At 59.3% G+C, this 16,341-nt stretch overlaps 2 protein-coding genes across 7 annotated transcripts; both read left to right on the top strand.

The window, feature by feature from the left end:
- The first annotated feature begins 3,930 nt into the window (after positions 1-3,930).
- LOC140263483 (death-associated protein kinase 2-like) lies at positions 3,931-7,407 on the top strand. Of its 6 annotated transcripts, XM_072358382.1 has the most exons (14): positions 3,931-4,087; positions 4,420-4,549; positions 4,631-4,671; positions 4,835-4,896; positions 4,987-5,208; positions 5,281-5,437; positions 5,549-5,678; positions 5,848-5,896; positions 5,992-6,018; positions 6,122-6,274; positions 6,373-6,418; positions 6,524-6,613; positions 6,834-6,917; positions 7,039-7,407. In XM_072358382.1, exons 3-14 carry the CDS (start codon positions 4,633-4,635, stop codon positions 7,117-7,119), a joined length of 1,140 nt encoding a protein of 379 aa, XP_072214483.1. In that variant the 5' UTR covers positions 3,931-4,087; positions 4,420-4,549; positions 4,631-4,632; the 3' UTR covers positions 7,120-7,407. The 6 variants fall into 6 exon arrangements, with proteins under 6 accessions (XP_072214483.1, XP_072214485.1, XP_072214482.1 ...); XM_072358384.1 differs by lacking the exon at positions 3,931-4,087 and having other exon boundaries at positions 4,284-4,549; positions 5,299-5,437; XM_072358381.1 differs by lacking the exon at positions 3,931-4,087 and having other exon boundaries at positions 4,284-4,549.
- Positions 7,408-9,251: 1,844 nt separating this feature from the next.
- INSRR (insulin receptor related receptor) lies at positions 9,252-16,308 on the top strand. Its single transcript, XM_072358347.1, is given in 21 exon segments — positions 9,252-9,792; positions 10,531-10,843; positions 10,928-11,070; positions 11,213-11,357; positions 11,433-11,647; positions 11,718-11,844; positions 11,970-12,208; positions 12,288-12,455; positions 12,568-12,757; positions 12,861-12,932; positions 13,081-13,268; positions 13,569-13,705; positions 13,781-13,943; positions 14,256-14,367; positions 14,522-14,571; positions 14,675-14,904; positions 14,981-15,091; positions 15,195-15,354; positions 15,499-15,628; positions 15,702-15,836; positions 15,998-16,308. Coding segments are annotated over 21 exon segments (3,834 nt in total). The 3' UTR covers positions 16,263-16,308.
- Positions 16,309-16,341: the final 33 nt, after the last annotated feature.

Raw genomic sequence — 16,341 nt, 5'->3', positions numbered from 1 at the left:
TTTGAAGCTCCATCAAGTCCAAATTTGGGTCTCTGGCTGCTCTCACACGCTTTCCCTTCTCTTGTGGTTGTGTGCACCAGGACACAATTGGGGTTGTGTAATGAGGCAGCGCTGGCTTGGTATCACCTTCTGTTCAGGGTTTGGTGCTGCTCTGTGTTTGGTGGGTGAGAAAGCAGGCAGAGCTCAAGGCATGTGTTGGCAGGAGCAGACTTGTTCAAGCAGCCAACGAATGCTCCATGGATGGCACCAGCCCTGCCCGAAACCCATCTGGTTCTGCTCTAATAGCCTTTTCCTCCACCCTGATTCTATTCATAGCAATCTCTTGCTGCAAAGATAAATTAAATCCGTTCTTCCTCATCCCTTTTGAACAGAGCTTGGGAAAGAGGCAACCGTGCCAGGAAAGACGTGCAAATCCCAGCACAGAGATGATGGATGCTGCTGTTATGCCTGGAACTGCCTCCAAGGTCCAGGGGTCTCCCTCTGCCCTGCAGAAGCAGAGCAGGCAAACCTTGTGCCAACAAGAGGCTGGGCATTGCTGTGGCCCTACCTGTATGCCTTTAGATGTGACCTCTAGGAACCTGCTCGTAAATGTTCTCTTGGGCTGTGGCTTGCTTGGTGCTTCTCATCCTCAGGCTGTAGATGGGATCATCAAACTCCAGTGCTGAGTTCATTGGGATTGGGAAGGGAATCTGTGGGAAGGGAAACAATGTTGAGATGGTGCTGGATGAGGACTGGGCTGGACAGCCTGGTCCTGTACCAGAGCTTGTAACCTATGATAAGTGCATTGAAACACACCTACCTCTGGGGTCGGCCGGGGGGCTGCTCTCTGCATGGTGCCTGCAGTGGGAGTTGCTGGCAGCTGCCTTCTGTGGAAGCCCTGACTGGAGAGGCTGCGGGACAACCGGCGGCGCAGAAACGTGGTGGGGGCCAGAATGGATCCAGGGCCCCGTTTGCTGGGTGGCTCCTGCCGGGCTGTAGCCACCTCTGCATAGATGTTTGCCTCAGGGCTGGGATTGGAGCCCCAGCCCATGGCATAGAAGGGAATGGGCTCCACAGGCAGGGCTGCTCCCTCGTGGGGTTCTGCATAGGTGTGGAAGCGCATGAGCTGTTGGTACTTGGCATCAAGCATCTCAGTGGGGATGGCTTCGTGGTGTGTCTGCGTGGAGGAGCTGTTGGCTTCTGCTTCTTTGCTGCTGGCAGGGCTGCGTGGTCCCTGGGTGGACACCGAGGAGCTGACCTTATCAGGGTATAGCAGAGGGATGCTGAGGGCAGTGTGTGGGATGGGGCTGATCCCAATGGACCAGCTGCATCCCCATCCCATAGACCAGCAGCATTCCTACCCCAGCTGCATCCCCATGGACCACCAGCATCCCTAGTCCATCAGTTCCCTTCTTTCCTCTTGCATGTGCTCTGTCCAGGCTGCCCTGGGAAGCACTTCTGTGCCCCTGGCCCTGCCTTTACCTCCTCAGTGCCACTCTCTGCTGCTTGTCCATCTCCTGGTACCCGTTTGGCCACGGTGCTGTATGCTGGGTGGTTTGCTGGTGCCTTGCAGGATGCGGAGCTGCTAGCTGGGGTGTGCATCACAACACGGGCCTTGTCCTGCAGAGTGCAAAGGGTGAAAGGAGGGGGGAGTTATGAGACGCCTCTGTGTGGTTCCCCAAGGTGGAGGTGGCACTGAAGTGCCAACCCTAGATGTGATGCTTTGATATCCCTGGCCTGGATTCCCTGATTTCCCTGGAGAAAGCAGCCCCAGTGAAGCAAGGAAGCTGCTGCTCCTCCCACATCCTGCTGAGGCTAACGAAGCAGCTAATTGCTGCAATAAAAAGGAGTGCTTACCTGTCCCAATGGCACGGTCAGCAGCTCTCCATAGGGTGGGATGGGAACGTGGGTGTAGTGCTGCAGCAGCTCGACCAGCTCAGGGTGGGCACTGTGCTCACCCAGGATCACATAATGCCCATTGGGCAGCTGGTCCAGCACAAAGTGCCGGCAGCGTTCTCTACCCCTGAAGGGGAGGAGAAAGGGGTTGGTGGTTGGCACAGCATGGGGTTGAGTGTGTCCATACCCCTGGGCTGAGCTCCCTCACCTGTAGGATAGCACGAAGCCCACCGTGCTCTCACTGAAGCGTACCAGGAAGCAACCCAGTGGCTCATTCTGCAGCATCTGCTCCGTGTCCCTGCAGGAAGGGATCCCAAGGCTTCACCCACTTGTGGGAGCAGCCCAATGGGTGCACAGGACCACCTCTATAACCACCCCTATAAGATTCCTTGCTCACCTGCGACTGATAAAGCCGTGGAACCAGGCTGGCAGATTGCCTGCAGCTCCCAGTCGATGCACTTGTGTCTGCTCAAACCACAGCTTGCTGCGTGCCCGTAGGGATGCTGCAACCCCCCCAGGCTGGGAGCAGCCCTGCAGCACATGGCATGGAGTGATGGGTGGCTGGGGACCCTCTGTTGTCCCCTGTCCCCCCTTGCCCTTTGCATCACACTGCTCCATACTCTGGGACTGCAGCAGGGTCATGCCACGTCCTGGCTGGATGTTGCCTGCCTTGTCTTCAGGGATGCATTTGAAGGTGATGAAGAGGGGCTGGGTGTCATCCATGGAGCCACCTGTCTTTGGGTTGCAAAAAGGAGTGGGTTGAGGGTCCTAGCATCCCCCATAGGGTGCTACTCCTTGCCATTTTTCTTCCTGGTCACCCTCATGGTGCTGCTGGGAACCCAAAGCTCCGGTAAGAACCAACCCTGTGTGTGACAGGGGCTCTATGTGCACACAGGGCTCATCTGAGTGCCGCCAACGCTCAGCCAAACAAAGTTAATCCTGAGCAGATGCTCGAGGGGGTGGAAGCGGCCATGCCATGTCACAGCTCTGAGTCACCAGGACCGGACCGAGCCCGTCCAAACTGGGGTCCTGGAAGGCCAAGAGCACTGGGCTGTGACCTTAACACAGCACTTGGGAGCTGCATGCACCCAGAATGGTCCCACATCCAAAGAGGCACTAAAAAGGCCCACCAAAACCATAGCAAGGAGCTGAGCACCAAGTCCTGCTCCCCACACGCCTTTGTCCTCCATTGTCACCCATTATGGGGACAACCCCTCCATGCCCCTCTTCCAGCCTTTGCTTCCTGACCTTTTTTGCTCCCACCTCAACACGCAGATCCCTGGGACACCCCCATCCCACTCCCAGCCCTCCCCCCTACCTCCACCGGGACCTGGGGGCCGTGGGGTGGGCAGCGCTGGTGCTGCTTTGCAGCACGGTGATGGGCAGGAAGCAGCGAGCTGCATGTTGGGGCCACGTCACGGAACAACGGCAGGGGCTGCGGGTGGCACTGTGGGAGAGTCTCTTTGCCCTCCTTCCCTTCACCCTGAGCACGTTCAGCTGCTGATGGCCGTAAAGCTGTGCAAGTGTTACCTGGTTGCAAGGGGTGCACCTGGTGCTCGCTGTGCCAACACGATGCATTGCAGCTGGGGATACAGGGCTGGGTTCCGTGCTCCGTGCACCCACAAAGCCTCTTTGTCCCATCTGCACCCCTATTTCTTGCACAGAGCCCAACCTGTAGCTGCGCTGGAGCCAGGTTGCAGCCTTGCACAGGAGCTTTGTACACCTGCAGTGGGGACAGAGCACCCTCAGCCCTACAGCATGGTGCCCCCCGGCTTTCTCCACCTTAAGAAACCTGTTCCTCCTCTCTGCCCTCACACCCTGCACCGTTTCCCCTCCGGGCAGCAAGGTTACACTATTTCTATCGGTGGTCAGGCAGGTTTCCTGTTTGTAACACTGGAGCTCACAGGCTGCTGTGGACGGAGCAGCTACAGCCCCAGTGCTGCTCCTTAAGGATGTGACCCTACAAGGCCTCTCCCAGCCCTTGTGCAGCTGTCCGGGCGGGGACAGCGTGGGGGGATTTCTCACGAGACCTTGGAAGCAGACGGCTCAGTTCTCTTGGCGTTTCCTGCTGTTTTTTTCCCTGTGCTGTTGCCCAGCTGATCCCAGGAATCACAGCAGCTTCGAGGAAAGCAGAGCGCAGCGGTGGCACGGAACAGAAAGCACCACCGTCCCATTAAGGCTCATCATCCCCATCTCCAAAGCTGAGAGAGAGGTAAGGATGCTACAAGCTGGGGTGCACAGCAAAGCCCTGCATGGGGGACCACAGTGCCTTGGGGACAACGGTGCTGTTATCACTATAAAAGCTGTCTCAGACCCATCCCCCCCCCCCCCCCCCCCAGGGTCCCCACGGTGCTGTCACATGCTGCCCGGGGTTGGCACAGGGTTGTCACCATGCAGAGCAGCCATCCACGGGGCTGGTAGTGCTGGGAGCAAGGAGAGCATGGAGGGGGAAGGCTGGGGGACAGCTCTGCTTAGCCATGGATGGGGACAGCCGTGCACAAAGCCACCAGGTCTCGTGCTCCCTCATTGTGTTCCCTTATCGAGGTGTTTTTTCCTGCTGGAGGGGGATCCTGCCTCTGCCTCTTGCACTGAGTGTTACCCACCAGCACAGCGCATTCGGCCACACGCCTTGCCTCTGTTTCCCTCTTTGCTTGGGAGCTGCGCCATCGGTGTGGTGAGTTTGGGGAAGGGGGGGGGGGTGTCTTCTTGGCCCTGCTGCCCCCTTCCCATCCCCTCTGTCTATTTGTCTTTGCAGCAATGGCTGAGGATGGCGGGGCTTCCTCTGACAGCCCCAAGGTGAGAGCAATGGGGGGGCTCCAGGGGGTGCAAACTGGGGGTGGAGAGGGCAGGAGACACCAGCGAACCCCTTGCAGCGTGCACCAAGGGGACGTGGCGCTGCCCACGGGGGACTTTGTTTGGTGCCCCCATGGGGCTAAGCTGGGTCTGTGCTCTCCTGCAGGCGGTCACCCTGCCTGCACGCAGTGTGGAGGACTTGTATGAGCTGCTGGAGACGCTGGGCAGGTGAGTAGGATGGTGTGGGGTGTGTTAAGTAGTGGTATTACAGCCATACACCCCTCTCTATCCCCACCTATACCCTGGGTTCCATCACAGTGGGCACTTTGGAGTGGTGAAGCGATGCCGGGAGCGCAGCACCGGTGTTTTCTATGCTGCCAAGTTTGTGAAGACACGGAGGTGCCGGGGCAGCCGGCGAGGTCTGGAGAGGGTACAGGTAGAGAAGGAGGTGGCCATCCTGCGGGACCTGCAGCATCCCAACATCATGCAGCTGCACGACCTCTTCACCTGCAGAGCTGAGATGGTGCTGGTGTTGGAACTGTGAGTGGGGTCCTGGGGTTGGGTAGGAGGGGGGGGGATACTGATGTTGTGCACCCCCCAAAGCCCTCCCAGCATTGCCCTGCCGTGCAGGATGCGTGGTGGGGAACTCTTTGACTTCATTGCGGAGAAGGAGATGCTGTCGGAGGAAGAGGCCATCGAGTTCCTGGAGCAGATCTTGCTTGGAGTGCAGTACCTTCATGGGCGCCGCATTGCCCACTTTGACCTTAAGGTACCTGCGCAGGTCCCTGGCTGACCTGGGCTGCCCCCACTGTCCTATGACTGCATTCTACATGGGGGTGGTTCTGGGGTATTTTATTGCCTCTCACCCTCCCCACTGCAGCCTGAGAACATCATGCTGCAGGAGAAGGACGTCCCCAAGCCCCAAATCAAGATCATTGACTTCGGCCTGGCCCAGAAGCTGGAGGATGGTGTCACCTTCAAGAGCCTCTGTGGGACCCCCCAATACATTGGTACGGAGCTCCTTGCTCAGCTGGGTGGGCAGCGGGACCCCTGGAGCCCCAGCTTTAAGGAGCAGACAAGAGCTTCACTGAGAGGGGGACCTGCATGATGGGGACATATTGGGGTGCCTGTGTGGTGCTCCCACCTGATATGCCCCCCCCACTTTGCCTTCACCCCCAGCTCCCGAAGTGATCAACTATGAACCACTGAGCTCCGCCACTGACATGTGGTGAGGAGAGGGACAGGGATCTCAGGGGGACCCACAGTTGCCACTGTGGGGACCCCCAGAGGGGACAGCCCTGACTCCCACCCTCTGTCTTTCAGGAGCATCGGGGTCATCACCTACATCCTGTGAGTAGGGGTGAGGGGGGAAACGTAGCTGGGGGAAACTGAGGCACAGGGGGCAGCGTGGCAGGGCCATCTCTGGTGCTCATGCTCCCTCATGTCCCCGCAGGCTCAGCGGCTTGTCCCCCTTCCAGGGTGAGACAGATGCTGAGACCCTCTCCAATGTCCTGGAGGGAGCCTATGAGTTCGAGGAACGTTACTTCAGTGAGACCTCTGAGATGGCCAAGGACTTCATCCAGCAGCTATTGGTGAAGGAGCCTCAGTGGGTGCCACCCCTGTTTGTGTCCTAGTCCTTGGGGGTCCTTATCCCCATCCCTGGGGGTCCCCAGATCCCCACCATTGCAGCTCTCTCTGTTGCAGGGAGCGAATGACTGCATCTGAGTGCCTCGTGCACCCCTGGATTAAGGTGAGATAAAAGGGGGGGGGGAACATAGCTGGGCTCCACAGGCTGCTGTGTGCTGAGGGAGTGGGAAGGGGATGCAGTGATGATGCTACAGCATCGTCCCCCCAGCCCCTGAGCAGGAAACAGGCAGCAAAACGGAGCCGTTCCTCCATCAACATGAAAAACTTCCGCAAGTTCAACGCCCGGAGGAAGTGGAAGGTGAATGAAGGGGAAGGACAACGGGGTGAGGGATGGGGATGGTAATACGAGGGATCCCACCGCCTATGGGTGCTTGGGTGAAGCCATTGTGTTCCACTCCAGGGCTGGGTGCCTTTGGGCAGGGGATCATGGTGGGGTCTGTGCCCTGGTATTGCTGTCTGGGGGTGGGTGTGGAGAGGAGACCCCCCCCCCAAAGACCCCTGCCTTGCTGCTCCCCCAGCTCTCCTACAACATGGTATCCGCCTGCAACCGGCTGTGCCGCATGCGGCTGCTCTGCAGCCCCAGGACAGAGGATGAGGAGCTGGTGAGATGCTGGGGGTGCATACCAGATACTGGGGGGCTGTGCCATGAGGTACCCCTCTCTGGGGGGGGCCCATGGTCTTATCCTTACCCTTCAGCCCCTCTTTGCCCCTCTGTGCCCCCAGCGCTGCTGTGAGAGTGACCAGGAGGAGGAGGGCAGCCGCCCTGTGATGCTGCTCCGCCGACGTAGGAGCAGCTGCTCCTGAGATGCCCCCCCTGGAGTGGGGGACAGCAGAGAGTGGGGCCATCCCACAAGTGGGACCTCCAGACCCCACTTTGCCCCCAGCAGATACGAGCTGCTGCTCCCACTGCTGCTGTGCTGTGGGCCACTGGGGCAGAGCCAGGGGCACTGCTGTGCTCCCCAGGTGCCCCCTCACCTGAAGGCTCTAATTCAAGAAATAAATACATCCCTATCCTCATATCCTGGGTGCTGAGCAGAGCAGTTTCCTCCCCTTCCTCATCCTCATCCTCCTCCTCTTCCTTTACCTGCTTTTCTTCCTCCTCTTCGCTCCTTTGTCCCCTGGGATTGACCCCTCTCTGGTTCTCCCTGGGTGTAGCTGCACCCTTGAATCCTCCCCACAATACCTGCATGAAGCAAAGTGCAGAGCATCATCCTGAAGAACGCAGGGTCTGGGGGGGCATCTCCCACCCCTAGACCCCCTCCAACCCTATACTGCACTTGGGGCCGCCCTGTTTTCTCCCCTCTCTATTTCCCAAACAAGCCCTGGCCGTGGCCCTGGCCCGGCCCCACACAGTTGTCAGGCTAAATATTTTGTGTGTGGCAGCCGAAAACAAAAGTGAAGGGGCCACTGGGGCCACCCTTCTCCCCGACGTGTCACTCTGGTGCTGGCAAGGAGCGCCCATAGTGCGGGGCCGGACTTGTGCCTGCCTGCAGCAGCACCAGGCAGGAGTGAGACGTGGCCCCACGGGATGGGGGCACTGGGGGTCCTACGGCTGTTTCTTGCCCTGCTGCTCATCGACCCCCTCCTGCTGCCCCCAGTGCAGGCGCCTTCAGAAAGTAAGTGGTGGGAAGCAGGGTGAGGGGGGGGATGGGTTTGGGGGGTTTAGCAGCACCAGCCTGGCTGTGAGCTTTGGGGTTTGGAGCTGGGGAGGAAATGGGGTGGGGGCCCTGTGATGGGTTCGGGGTGTCACTTGCAGTGACAGTTCCATGGAGCCACTGCATTCAGCAGTGAAGGAAAGTGATGCTTGAACCCTTCTGGGTTGGGGATGAGACGTCAGGGACAAGTACAAGGTTCTGATGTCAGCTCAGGGGCTGACATGGGGATGTGTCTGGTGGGGTCTCAGCGTTGACAGCCCCAAGGAGACTGAGGAGATGTGGAGGGGGAGTGAGGATAAAGCAGCCAAACTCATACCAAGAGCTGCCCTGGGAATGCTCCTTGCTCTGTCTCTGCCCCCATGAGGGCACAGGGGACCCCAGAATGCTCTCTACCCACAACAAGGACCAAGTTGTTCCTGGTCCCCTCTCTCCTTCTGTTCCCCCCACTCAGCACAGGGACTGCTGTGACTTTGCCAAGGTCACGGCTGTGGCAGCACAGGGCTGCACTCTCAGAGTGGATATTGCATCCTTGGCCCCACAGCGGGATGGAGACCCCCCTGTCCCGAGGGTACCCCATGGTGCTGGGTGGGCTCTATGTATCACCTCCTCTCTGCACGCTGCTGAGTGCTCCAGCTCCATGCTGTGATGCTGCTTGGGTGTTTGGGGTACACGCCGAGCTGGCTGTCTTTGCTGTCGGTGTTTACAGTAAATCCCTCTCTGAGTATCAGTGAGTTTCTCTCTGTAATAACTAGGAGTCAGGTTTCAGGCTGGGAGATGCTGCTGGAGGGGAGCAGAGACAGCAGGAGATGCTCAGCCCCATGGGGCCCCTCACAATGCTCAGCCCCACTGGGCTGGAAAAGCCCTGGGATGGTGACCCCATAGCCCCATCCCTGCATAGTGTCAATGGGAGCGACTTGGTGGGAGGATGCTGTGTGCTCACCACTGTTACCCCAGGGACTGCAGCCTCCATGGGGTTGGCAAAGGGCTATGAAACAGTCCTGGGAAGCTCCCGCAGAGCCAGACCTTGTTAGCATCACAGCAGCCGTGCTGTCCCCTTAGGAGCTGTGGTGTGCCGGCTGCCTGTCACAGCTGCTCTCATCTGCCCCAGCTGCCCACAGCAACCACAGGCAGCTGTCAGGCAGAGCAGGACATTAACCCCTACCACGCATCACTGCGGCCCTATCCGGGTGTGTTGAGGGGGGATGACCTGTGTGGTGGGGGGATGCTCTGGGCCATCCCATTGCCCACGGGCCCCTTCTTGCCACCCCAGTCTGCGGCAGCATGGACATCCGCAACGACGTGTCGCAGCTGCAGAAGCTGGAGAACTGCTCCATCATAGAAGGCAACCTGCAGATCCTGCTGATGTTCACCACGGGCGTCGATGACTTCCGCGGGCTCAGCTTCCCCCGCCTGCTGATGATCACAGAGTACCTGTTGCTCTTCCGTGTCTACGGGCTGGAAAGCCTGAGGGACCTCTTCCCCAACCTCTCGGTCATCCGTGGCACCAATCTCTTCTTCAACTACGCCTTGGTCATCTTTGAGATGCCTCACCTAAGGGAGATTGGGCTGCACAGCCTGAGCCACGTGCTGCGCGGCTCGGTGCGCATCGAGCGCAACCAGGAGCTCTGCCACCTCTCCACCATCGACTGGGGGCTGCTGCTGCCCGATGCTGTGGACAACAGCTACATCGTGGGCAACAAGCTGGCTGAGGAGTGCGCCGACGTCTGCCCAGGTATCCTGGATGTGGAGAAGCCGTGTGCGCAGACCGTTGTCAACGGGCAGCTGGATTATCGCTGCTGGACCTCCAGCTACTGTCAGAAAGGTGGGTGAGGTGCTGCGGGGATGCTCATCCCAGTGCTGGGAGCTGATGGGGAGCACTGGGAGGCAGTGGGAGGGCTGAGCTGGGTTCACATCTGTCCCTGCGTGGGAGCGAGTTGCAGTGGAGTAATTGGATCCGAGCTGTATCATTCTCTGGAGGAGAGGCCAGCCCTCAGCTGCCATGTTTTCCCAGCGGTGAGGTAAATACACGCCCCTCCCGGGCTCGTTTGCAGTAAACAAGAGACCTGGTAATGAAATATATACTATAAACACAGATCCTTATCTGGGCTGTAACCTCAGCCACTGCCCCAGCACTGGCTGCACCACGTGGCTCCGCTGGGTGGCTGGGGCTTGGCATGGGGTGAGCCTCACCTGTCCATTTGTCCATCTGTCCTGACTGTCCGTGCAGATCTGTCCATCCAGCTGCCTGTGCATCCACCTGCCAACCCACCCATGTGTCTGAGCCATCCCTCCATCCATCTCTCTGTCCATACAGACATCCAACCCTCCCTCCATCCACCCTTCCACCCACCCATCCCTCCATCCACCCATCCCTGCATCCATCCATCTGCCCACCCACCCATCCCTCCATCCATCTCTTCATCCATTCATCCCTTCCTCTACCCCTCCATTCCCCCACCTTCTTTCCTTGCCTCCCTCACCAGCAGTCCACCACCAGCCCCCCCTGCCCACCCAAGCTCTGCAATGCCCTTTTCCTACCTCCAACATCACCTCCCTGCAGTGTGCCCATGCGGTGCGGGCTCGGCGTGCACGACATCAGGTGAATGCTGCCACGCTGAGTGCCTGGGGGGTTGTGGACGGCCCCGTGACAGCCGTTCCTGCGTGGCCTGCCGTCACTTCCACTTCAATGGGCACTGCCTGCCCTCCTGCCCACCCCGCACCTATGAGTATGAGGGCTGGCGCTGCGTCACGGCCGAGTACTGTGCCAGCCTGCGCAAGGTCTCCGACAATCCACGCGACGCCTCCAAGTTCGTCATCCACCAGCAGCAGTGCCTCTCTGAGTGCCCACCCGGCTACACCAGGAATGAAAGCAGGTGGGGACCACCACCCTTTGGGGGGGTGGCAGTGGAGGGAGGGGGTTCCGTGCCTGGCTTACATCCCAGTCCCTGTTCCTACAGCATCTTCTGCCACAAGTGTGAGGGGTTGTGCCCCAAAGCGTGCAAGGTTGGCACCAAGACAGTGGACTCGACACGGGCGGCGCAGGAGCTGGCAGGCTGTACTCTGGTGGAGGGCAACCTCATCCTCAACATCCGCCGGGGCTGTGAGTGCCAGGAGGGTGGCATGGGGCAAAGGGGGGAATTTCCCTTGGAGGAAGAATTAATGGGTGGGGGTCACTGGGGAGTGAGGGTCCCAAGTGCCAGCTCCATCACTGCACTATGCTCATACCCATGGAATGTCCACAGATAATCTGGCCTCGGAGCTGCAGAGCAGCTTGGGCCTCATTGAGACCATCACGGGCTTCCTGAAGATCAAGCACTCCTTCGCCCTTGTCTCCTTATCCTTCTTCAAGAACCTCAAGCTGATCCGTGGAGACTCCATGGTGGATGGGTGAGGATGGAACCTGTTGAGGACACCTGGGTGTGGGGTGCCTGCACCCATCACCTCCATCTACCTCTTCCCCAGGAATTACACCTTGTACGTCCTGGACAATCAGAACCTGCAGCAGTTGTGGGACTGGAGTCACCACGTCCTCTCTATCCCTGTGGGCAAGATGTATTTTGCCTTCAACCCCAAGCTTTGCCTGGCTGAGATCTACCACATGGAGGAGGTGACGGGCACCAAGGGGCGGCAGAACAAGGCAGAGATCAACCCACGCACCAACGGGGACCGGGCATCCTGTGAGTGTGGGGATGGGGATGTGGGGACCCAGTGGCACCGTGACTCTAAGCCCTTTGCAACCCTCCACAGGCAAAACCCAAACCCTGCGCTTCACCTCCAACATCACCGAGTCCGATCGCATCTTCCTCAAGTGGGAGCGGTACCGGCCCCCTGAGTACCGAGACCTCCTCAGCTTCATTGTCTACTACAAGGAGTCGTAAGTGATCCTCGTGTCCCCCAGCCCGCAGCATCCTCATGTAGCACATCTGGACCCCAGGGGTTGGAGAGGCTTGGGGTCCTCTGGGACCCACAGCTGATACGTGGGGGCTGGGTGGTTGTCAGACCTTTCCAGAACGTGTCAGAGTATGTGGGGCAAGATGCCTGTGGGGCACAGAGCTGGAACGTGCTGGATGTGGAGCTGCCACTCAGCAGTGAGCAGGAGCCAGGGGTCGCCCTGCTCAACCTGCGGCCATGGACTCAATATGCCATCTTTGTCCGTGCCATCACCCTCACCACCGCCGAGGAAGGGCGCAACTATGGGGCGCAGAGCGAGGTGGTCTACATCCGCACCATGCCGGCAGGTATGGGGTGCTGGGGGTAAAAGGGTTGGGGTGCCCACAGTGGTCTCAGTTTGGGGCTGATGTTTCCATGCCCACCCAGCCCCAACAGTGCCTCGGGATGTCATCTCCATGTCCAACTCCTCGTCCCATATCGTGGTGCGCTGGAAGCCACCCACGCAGCGCAATGGCAACATCACCTACTACCTGGTGCTGTGGCAGCAGCTGGCTGAGGACATGGAGCTCTATGTCAATGACTACTGCCACAAAGGTGCAGGAGAGCTACCAGGGACTGTGCTGGGATGGAGACATCTCCAGATCCCTGTGAGGCACTGGGATGGGGATAGAGATGGAGATGCAGCGCTGCCCATCCCCACCTCCAGGCCTGAAGCTGCCCACCAGCAGTGCAGACACGCGTTTCAGCGATGGGGATGGCCCTGAAGTGGAGCAGGATGCAGAGGAGCGCTGCTGTCCCTGCCGCCCTGCTGATGGGCAGCTCCGCATGGAGGGTGAGGCTGAGTCTTTCCAGAAGAAGTTTGAGAACTTCCTCCACAACTCCATCATCATCCCCAGGTACCGGCGCTTTGGGGGTACCAGGGTCAAGGGGTTGCCAAGCATTGCTCTGCCACAGGGAGGGCGTCCCTTGGCTTCTTTAACCCATTTCCCACTATCTCAGGCCACCTTGGAAGGTGACATCCATCAACAAGTACCCACAGCGGTGAGCTGGAAACAACCCTAAAGCCCTGAGGCTCTCCCTTGTCCCATTGCATCTGAAAACCCCACACTCCCTGACCCCAAACCTCCTCCCATCCCCACAGGACCCCGAAGCGCCGCAGGGACCTGATGGCCGTCACATCCCCCACCAATACCTCCTCAGTGGAGCCACCACCCCCAAGTCACACCAGAGCTGAACCCAAACCTGACTTCCAGATCTTTGAGGACAAAGTGGTGCGGGATCGCGCGGTGCTGTCACGGCTGCGGCACTTCACGGAGTACCGCATCGACATCCATGCATGCAACCACGCCGCGCACACCGTGGGCTGCAGTGCAGCCACTTTTGTCTTTGCCAGGACCATGCCTGAGTGTACGTCCAAGGGCTGAGGGGTGCTGGTGTTTTTGGGAGGGGATCAGGGCTGGTAGAATCACAAAATCTTTAAGGTTGGAAAACAGTGCTGAGATCAATGCCTGCCATCAACACATCACCACCGTGCCTGCTAACCACATCCTTTAGTGCCACATCTCCACCTCCTTCCCTGGGCAATCTGTTCCAATGCCTTATCGCTCTTTCTGAGAACAATTTTATCCTAGAATCTGATCTGAACCTCCCCTGGTGCGATGTGAGGCCATCACCTCTCATCCTCATCCCATCTATGTCCCATCCCAGTGCAAGCTGACAACATACCTGGCAATGTGACCTGGGAGCCGGCCAGCAAGAACAGCGTGCTGCTGCGTTGGCAGGAGCCCCACAACCCCAATGGGCTCATCCTTAAGTATGAGATCAAGTACAGCCGTGAGAGTGAGGTGAGGACCTAGCTCGGCAACCCCCACCCCAAGACTGGGATGTCCCCACTGCCACCACCCCTTCATCTCCAGGAGGTCACCACTGTTGTCTGCGTCTCCCGACACCGCTATGCTAAGTATGGAGGTGTGCATCTGGCCCTATTGCAGCCAGGCAATTACTCAGCCAAGGTCCGTGCCACATCACTGGCTGGCAACGGCTCCTGGACGGGACTCGTCAAGTTCTACATCCTTGGACCAGGTACCTGATGGGGGCAAGGAGGATGCCAGTGGGGATGGGGGGCTGCTGGGCTGGGAGCTGGGAGGCAGGGTGCTGCTGGATGAAGCACTGGGATATTGGGGAGCACTGGTGGGATTGGGGATCAGAGAGTGCTCCTGGACCTGGAGACCAGAAGGTGAAAGAATCAGGAATTTGGGAGACTTGGGGATGCTCTGGGGTGGGAGCAGCATAGGGCACAGAGCGCTGCTGCCCTGGGGAGCAGTGGGCTCCCTGTCTCTGCTACAAATGGTCCCACAACACCCTGCCCTCCCCCCACGGACACACTCCTGGCAGCTGAGGAGGAGTCCAGCAGCTTCTACATCCTGCTCACTGTTACGCCTGTGGTCCTCATGGTGCTCATCTCTTGCCTCGCCGTCTTTGTCTTCTTCTACAATAAAAAGAGGTAGCGATCCCTCTGAATCCTGGGGGCTGCACTCAGTTGAGCCAGAGCTGGGGAGGTGGCACCACATCCCTGTCTCTTGTCCCCCTGTCCTTTGTCCCTTGTCCTCTGTGCCGTGCCCACCTCTCCATCTTCCCAGGAGCAACGATGGGTACCCCAGTGGGACGCTGTACGCCTCTGTCAACCCCGAGTACTTCAGTGCCTCAGACAGTACGTGAGGATTTCCCCCTGGGGTCTTCTGCCCCATTCCTCTGCTTGGGGATGGGGATGGTGATATTGATGATGGTGATGGTGATCCCCCCTCCCCCTGCAGTGTACATCCCCGATGAATGGGAAGTATCACGGGAGAAGATCACGGTGATCCGGGAGCTGGGGCAGGGCTCCTTTGGGATGGTGTATGAGGGGCTGGCGCTGGGGCTGGTGGCTGAGGGCGAGGAGACCAAGGTGGCCCTGAAGACAGTCAATGAGCTGGCAACCATGCGGGAGCGCATCGAGTTCCTCAAGGAGGCCTCTGTCATGAAGGCCTTCAAGTGCCATCACGTGGTAGGTGGCAGCACGGGGACACCCCCAGGGACATGGGGCTGTGGCTGCCCACGTGCTGTTTCCATTCGCTCCCCAGGTCCGTCTGCTTGGTGTCGTGTCCCAGGGCCAGCCAGCCTTGGTCATCATGGAGCTGATGACACGTGGGGACCTGAAGAGCTACCTACGCTCTCTCAGACCCGACGCCGAGGTGAGGGGCTGCCCAGGCACCATGGTGCCCTACAGAGGAGGGGGCACAGACCCCGTCCCTGAGGACGTCCCCCCAAAGCCTCCTCTCTCTGTGCATGGTGCAGAACAACCCTGGGCTGCCTCCACCTTCGCTCAAGGACATGATCCAGATGGCAGGTGAGATCGCCGATGGCATGGCCTACCTCAATGCCAAGAAGTTCGTGCACCGCGACCTCGCCGCGCGCAACTGCATGGTGTCAGAGGACTTCACCGTCAAGATTGGAGGTGGGCAGCCAGAGATGGGTGGGCATGGGATGTGTCCCCATGTCCCGGTGCTCATGGTTCCTTATCTTCCTCCTCTTCCTTGTCTTCTCTTATTCTTTTTCCTCCTCTTCCTCCTTTTCCTTCTTCCTCTTCCTCCTCCACCAGATTTTGGCATGACGCGGGATATCTACGAGACAGATTATTATCGCAAAGGGGGCAAGGGGCTTCTCCCTGTCCGCTGGATGTCCCCCGAGGCCCTCAAGGATGGCATCTTCAACACTCAGTCTGATGTTTGGTGGGTGATGGGGCTGGAGGGAGCCACATAGGTGAGCCGCCACCCACCCCGGGCTGACCTCTGGGTGCTGCAGGTCCTTTGGGGTGGTACTGTGGGAGATCACTACGCTGGCTGAGCAGCCCTACCAGGGCATGTCCAACGAGCAGGTCCTGCACTACGTCATGGACAACGGCGTCCTGGAACGGCCAGAGAACTGCCCTGATCAGCTGTGAGTGGGGGGGATCTCATATCAGAACTGCTTGGGGTGGGCAATAAGCATCACTGTGGCCTCCGGTCTGCACAGAACCTCAGTGAGCCGGCTGCCCTTGAGGTGGCCAAGGGGGGGAACTGGGGACCCCCATACCCACTGTGCACTCTTTTGTCTCGCAGCCATGAACTGATGTGTCTGTGCTGGCAGCAGAACCCTCGCCAGCGCCCGTCCTTCGTTCAGCTCCTGGAGAGCATCAAGGAGCACATGGCTCCCGCGTTCCGCACCCTCTCCTTCTTCTACAGCCCTGAGAACCAGCGGCGCGGCTCCAACGAGCCCTCGGACGCCGAAACGGAGCCGCTCCCCGAGGAGGACGAGCCGCCCGCACCCCCTCTACCCACCCGCAAGGGCCGAGGTCGGCTCCCCAACGGGACGAGCTGCCTGTGAGCGGGGGCTGCCGCCCGCCCGATGCGGACTCATCCCCCCGCCCCATCGCGGGGCCCTTCGCGTTATTTATTGCTTTTAA

Source organism: Excalfactoria chinensis, chromosome 31 (genome assembly GCF_039878825.1).
Source record: "Excalfactoria chinensis isolate bCotChi1 chromosome 31, bCotChi1.hap2, whole genome shotgun sequence".
In the NCBI taxonomy this organism is placed as follows: Eukaryota; Metazoa; Chordata; class Aves; order Galliformes; family Phasianidae; genus Excalfactoria; species Excalfactoria chinensis.
The sequence above is the reverse complement of the archived record's forward strand: the minus strand, read 5'-3'. Positions and strand labels throughout refer to the sequence as shown.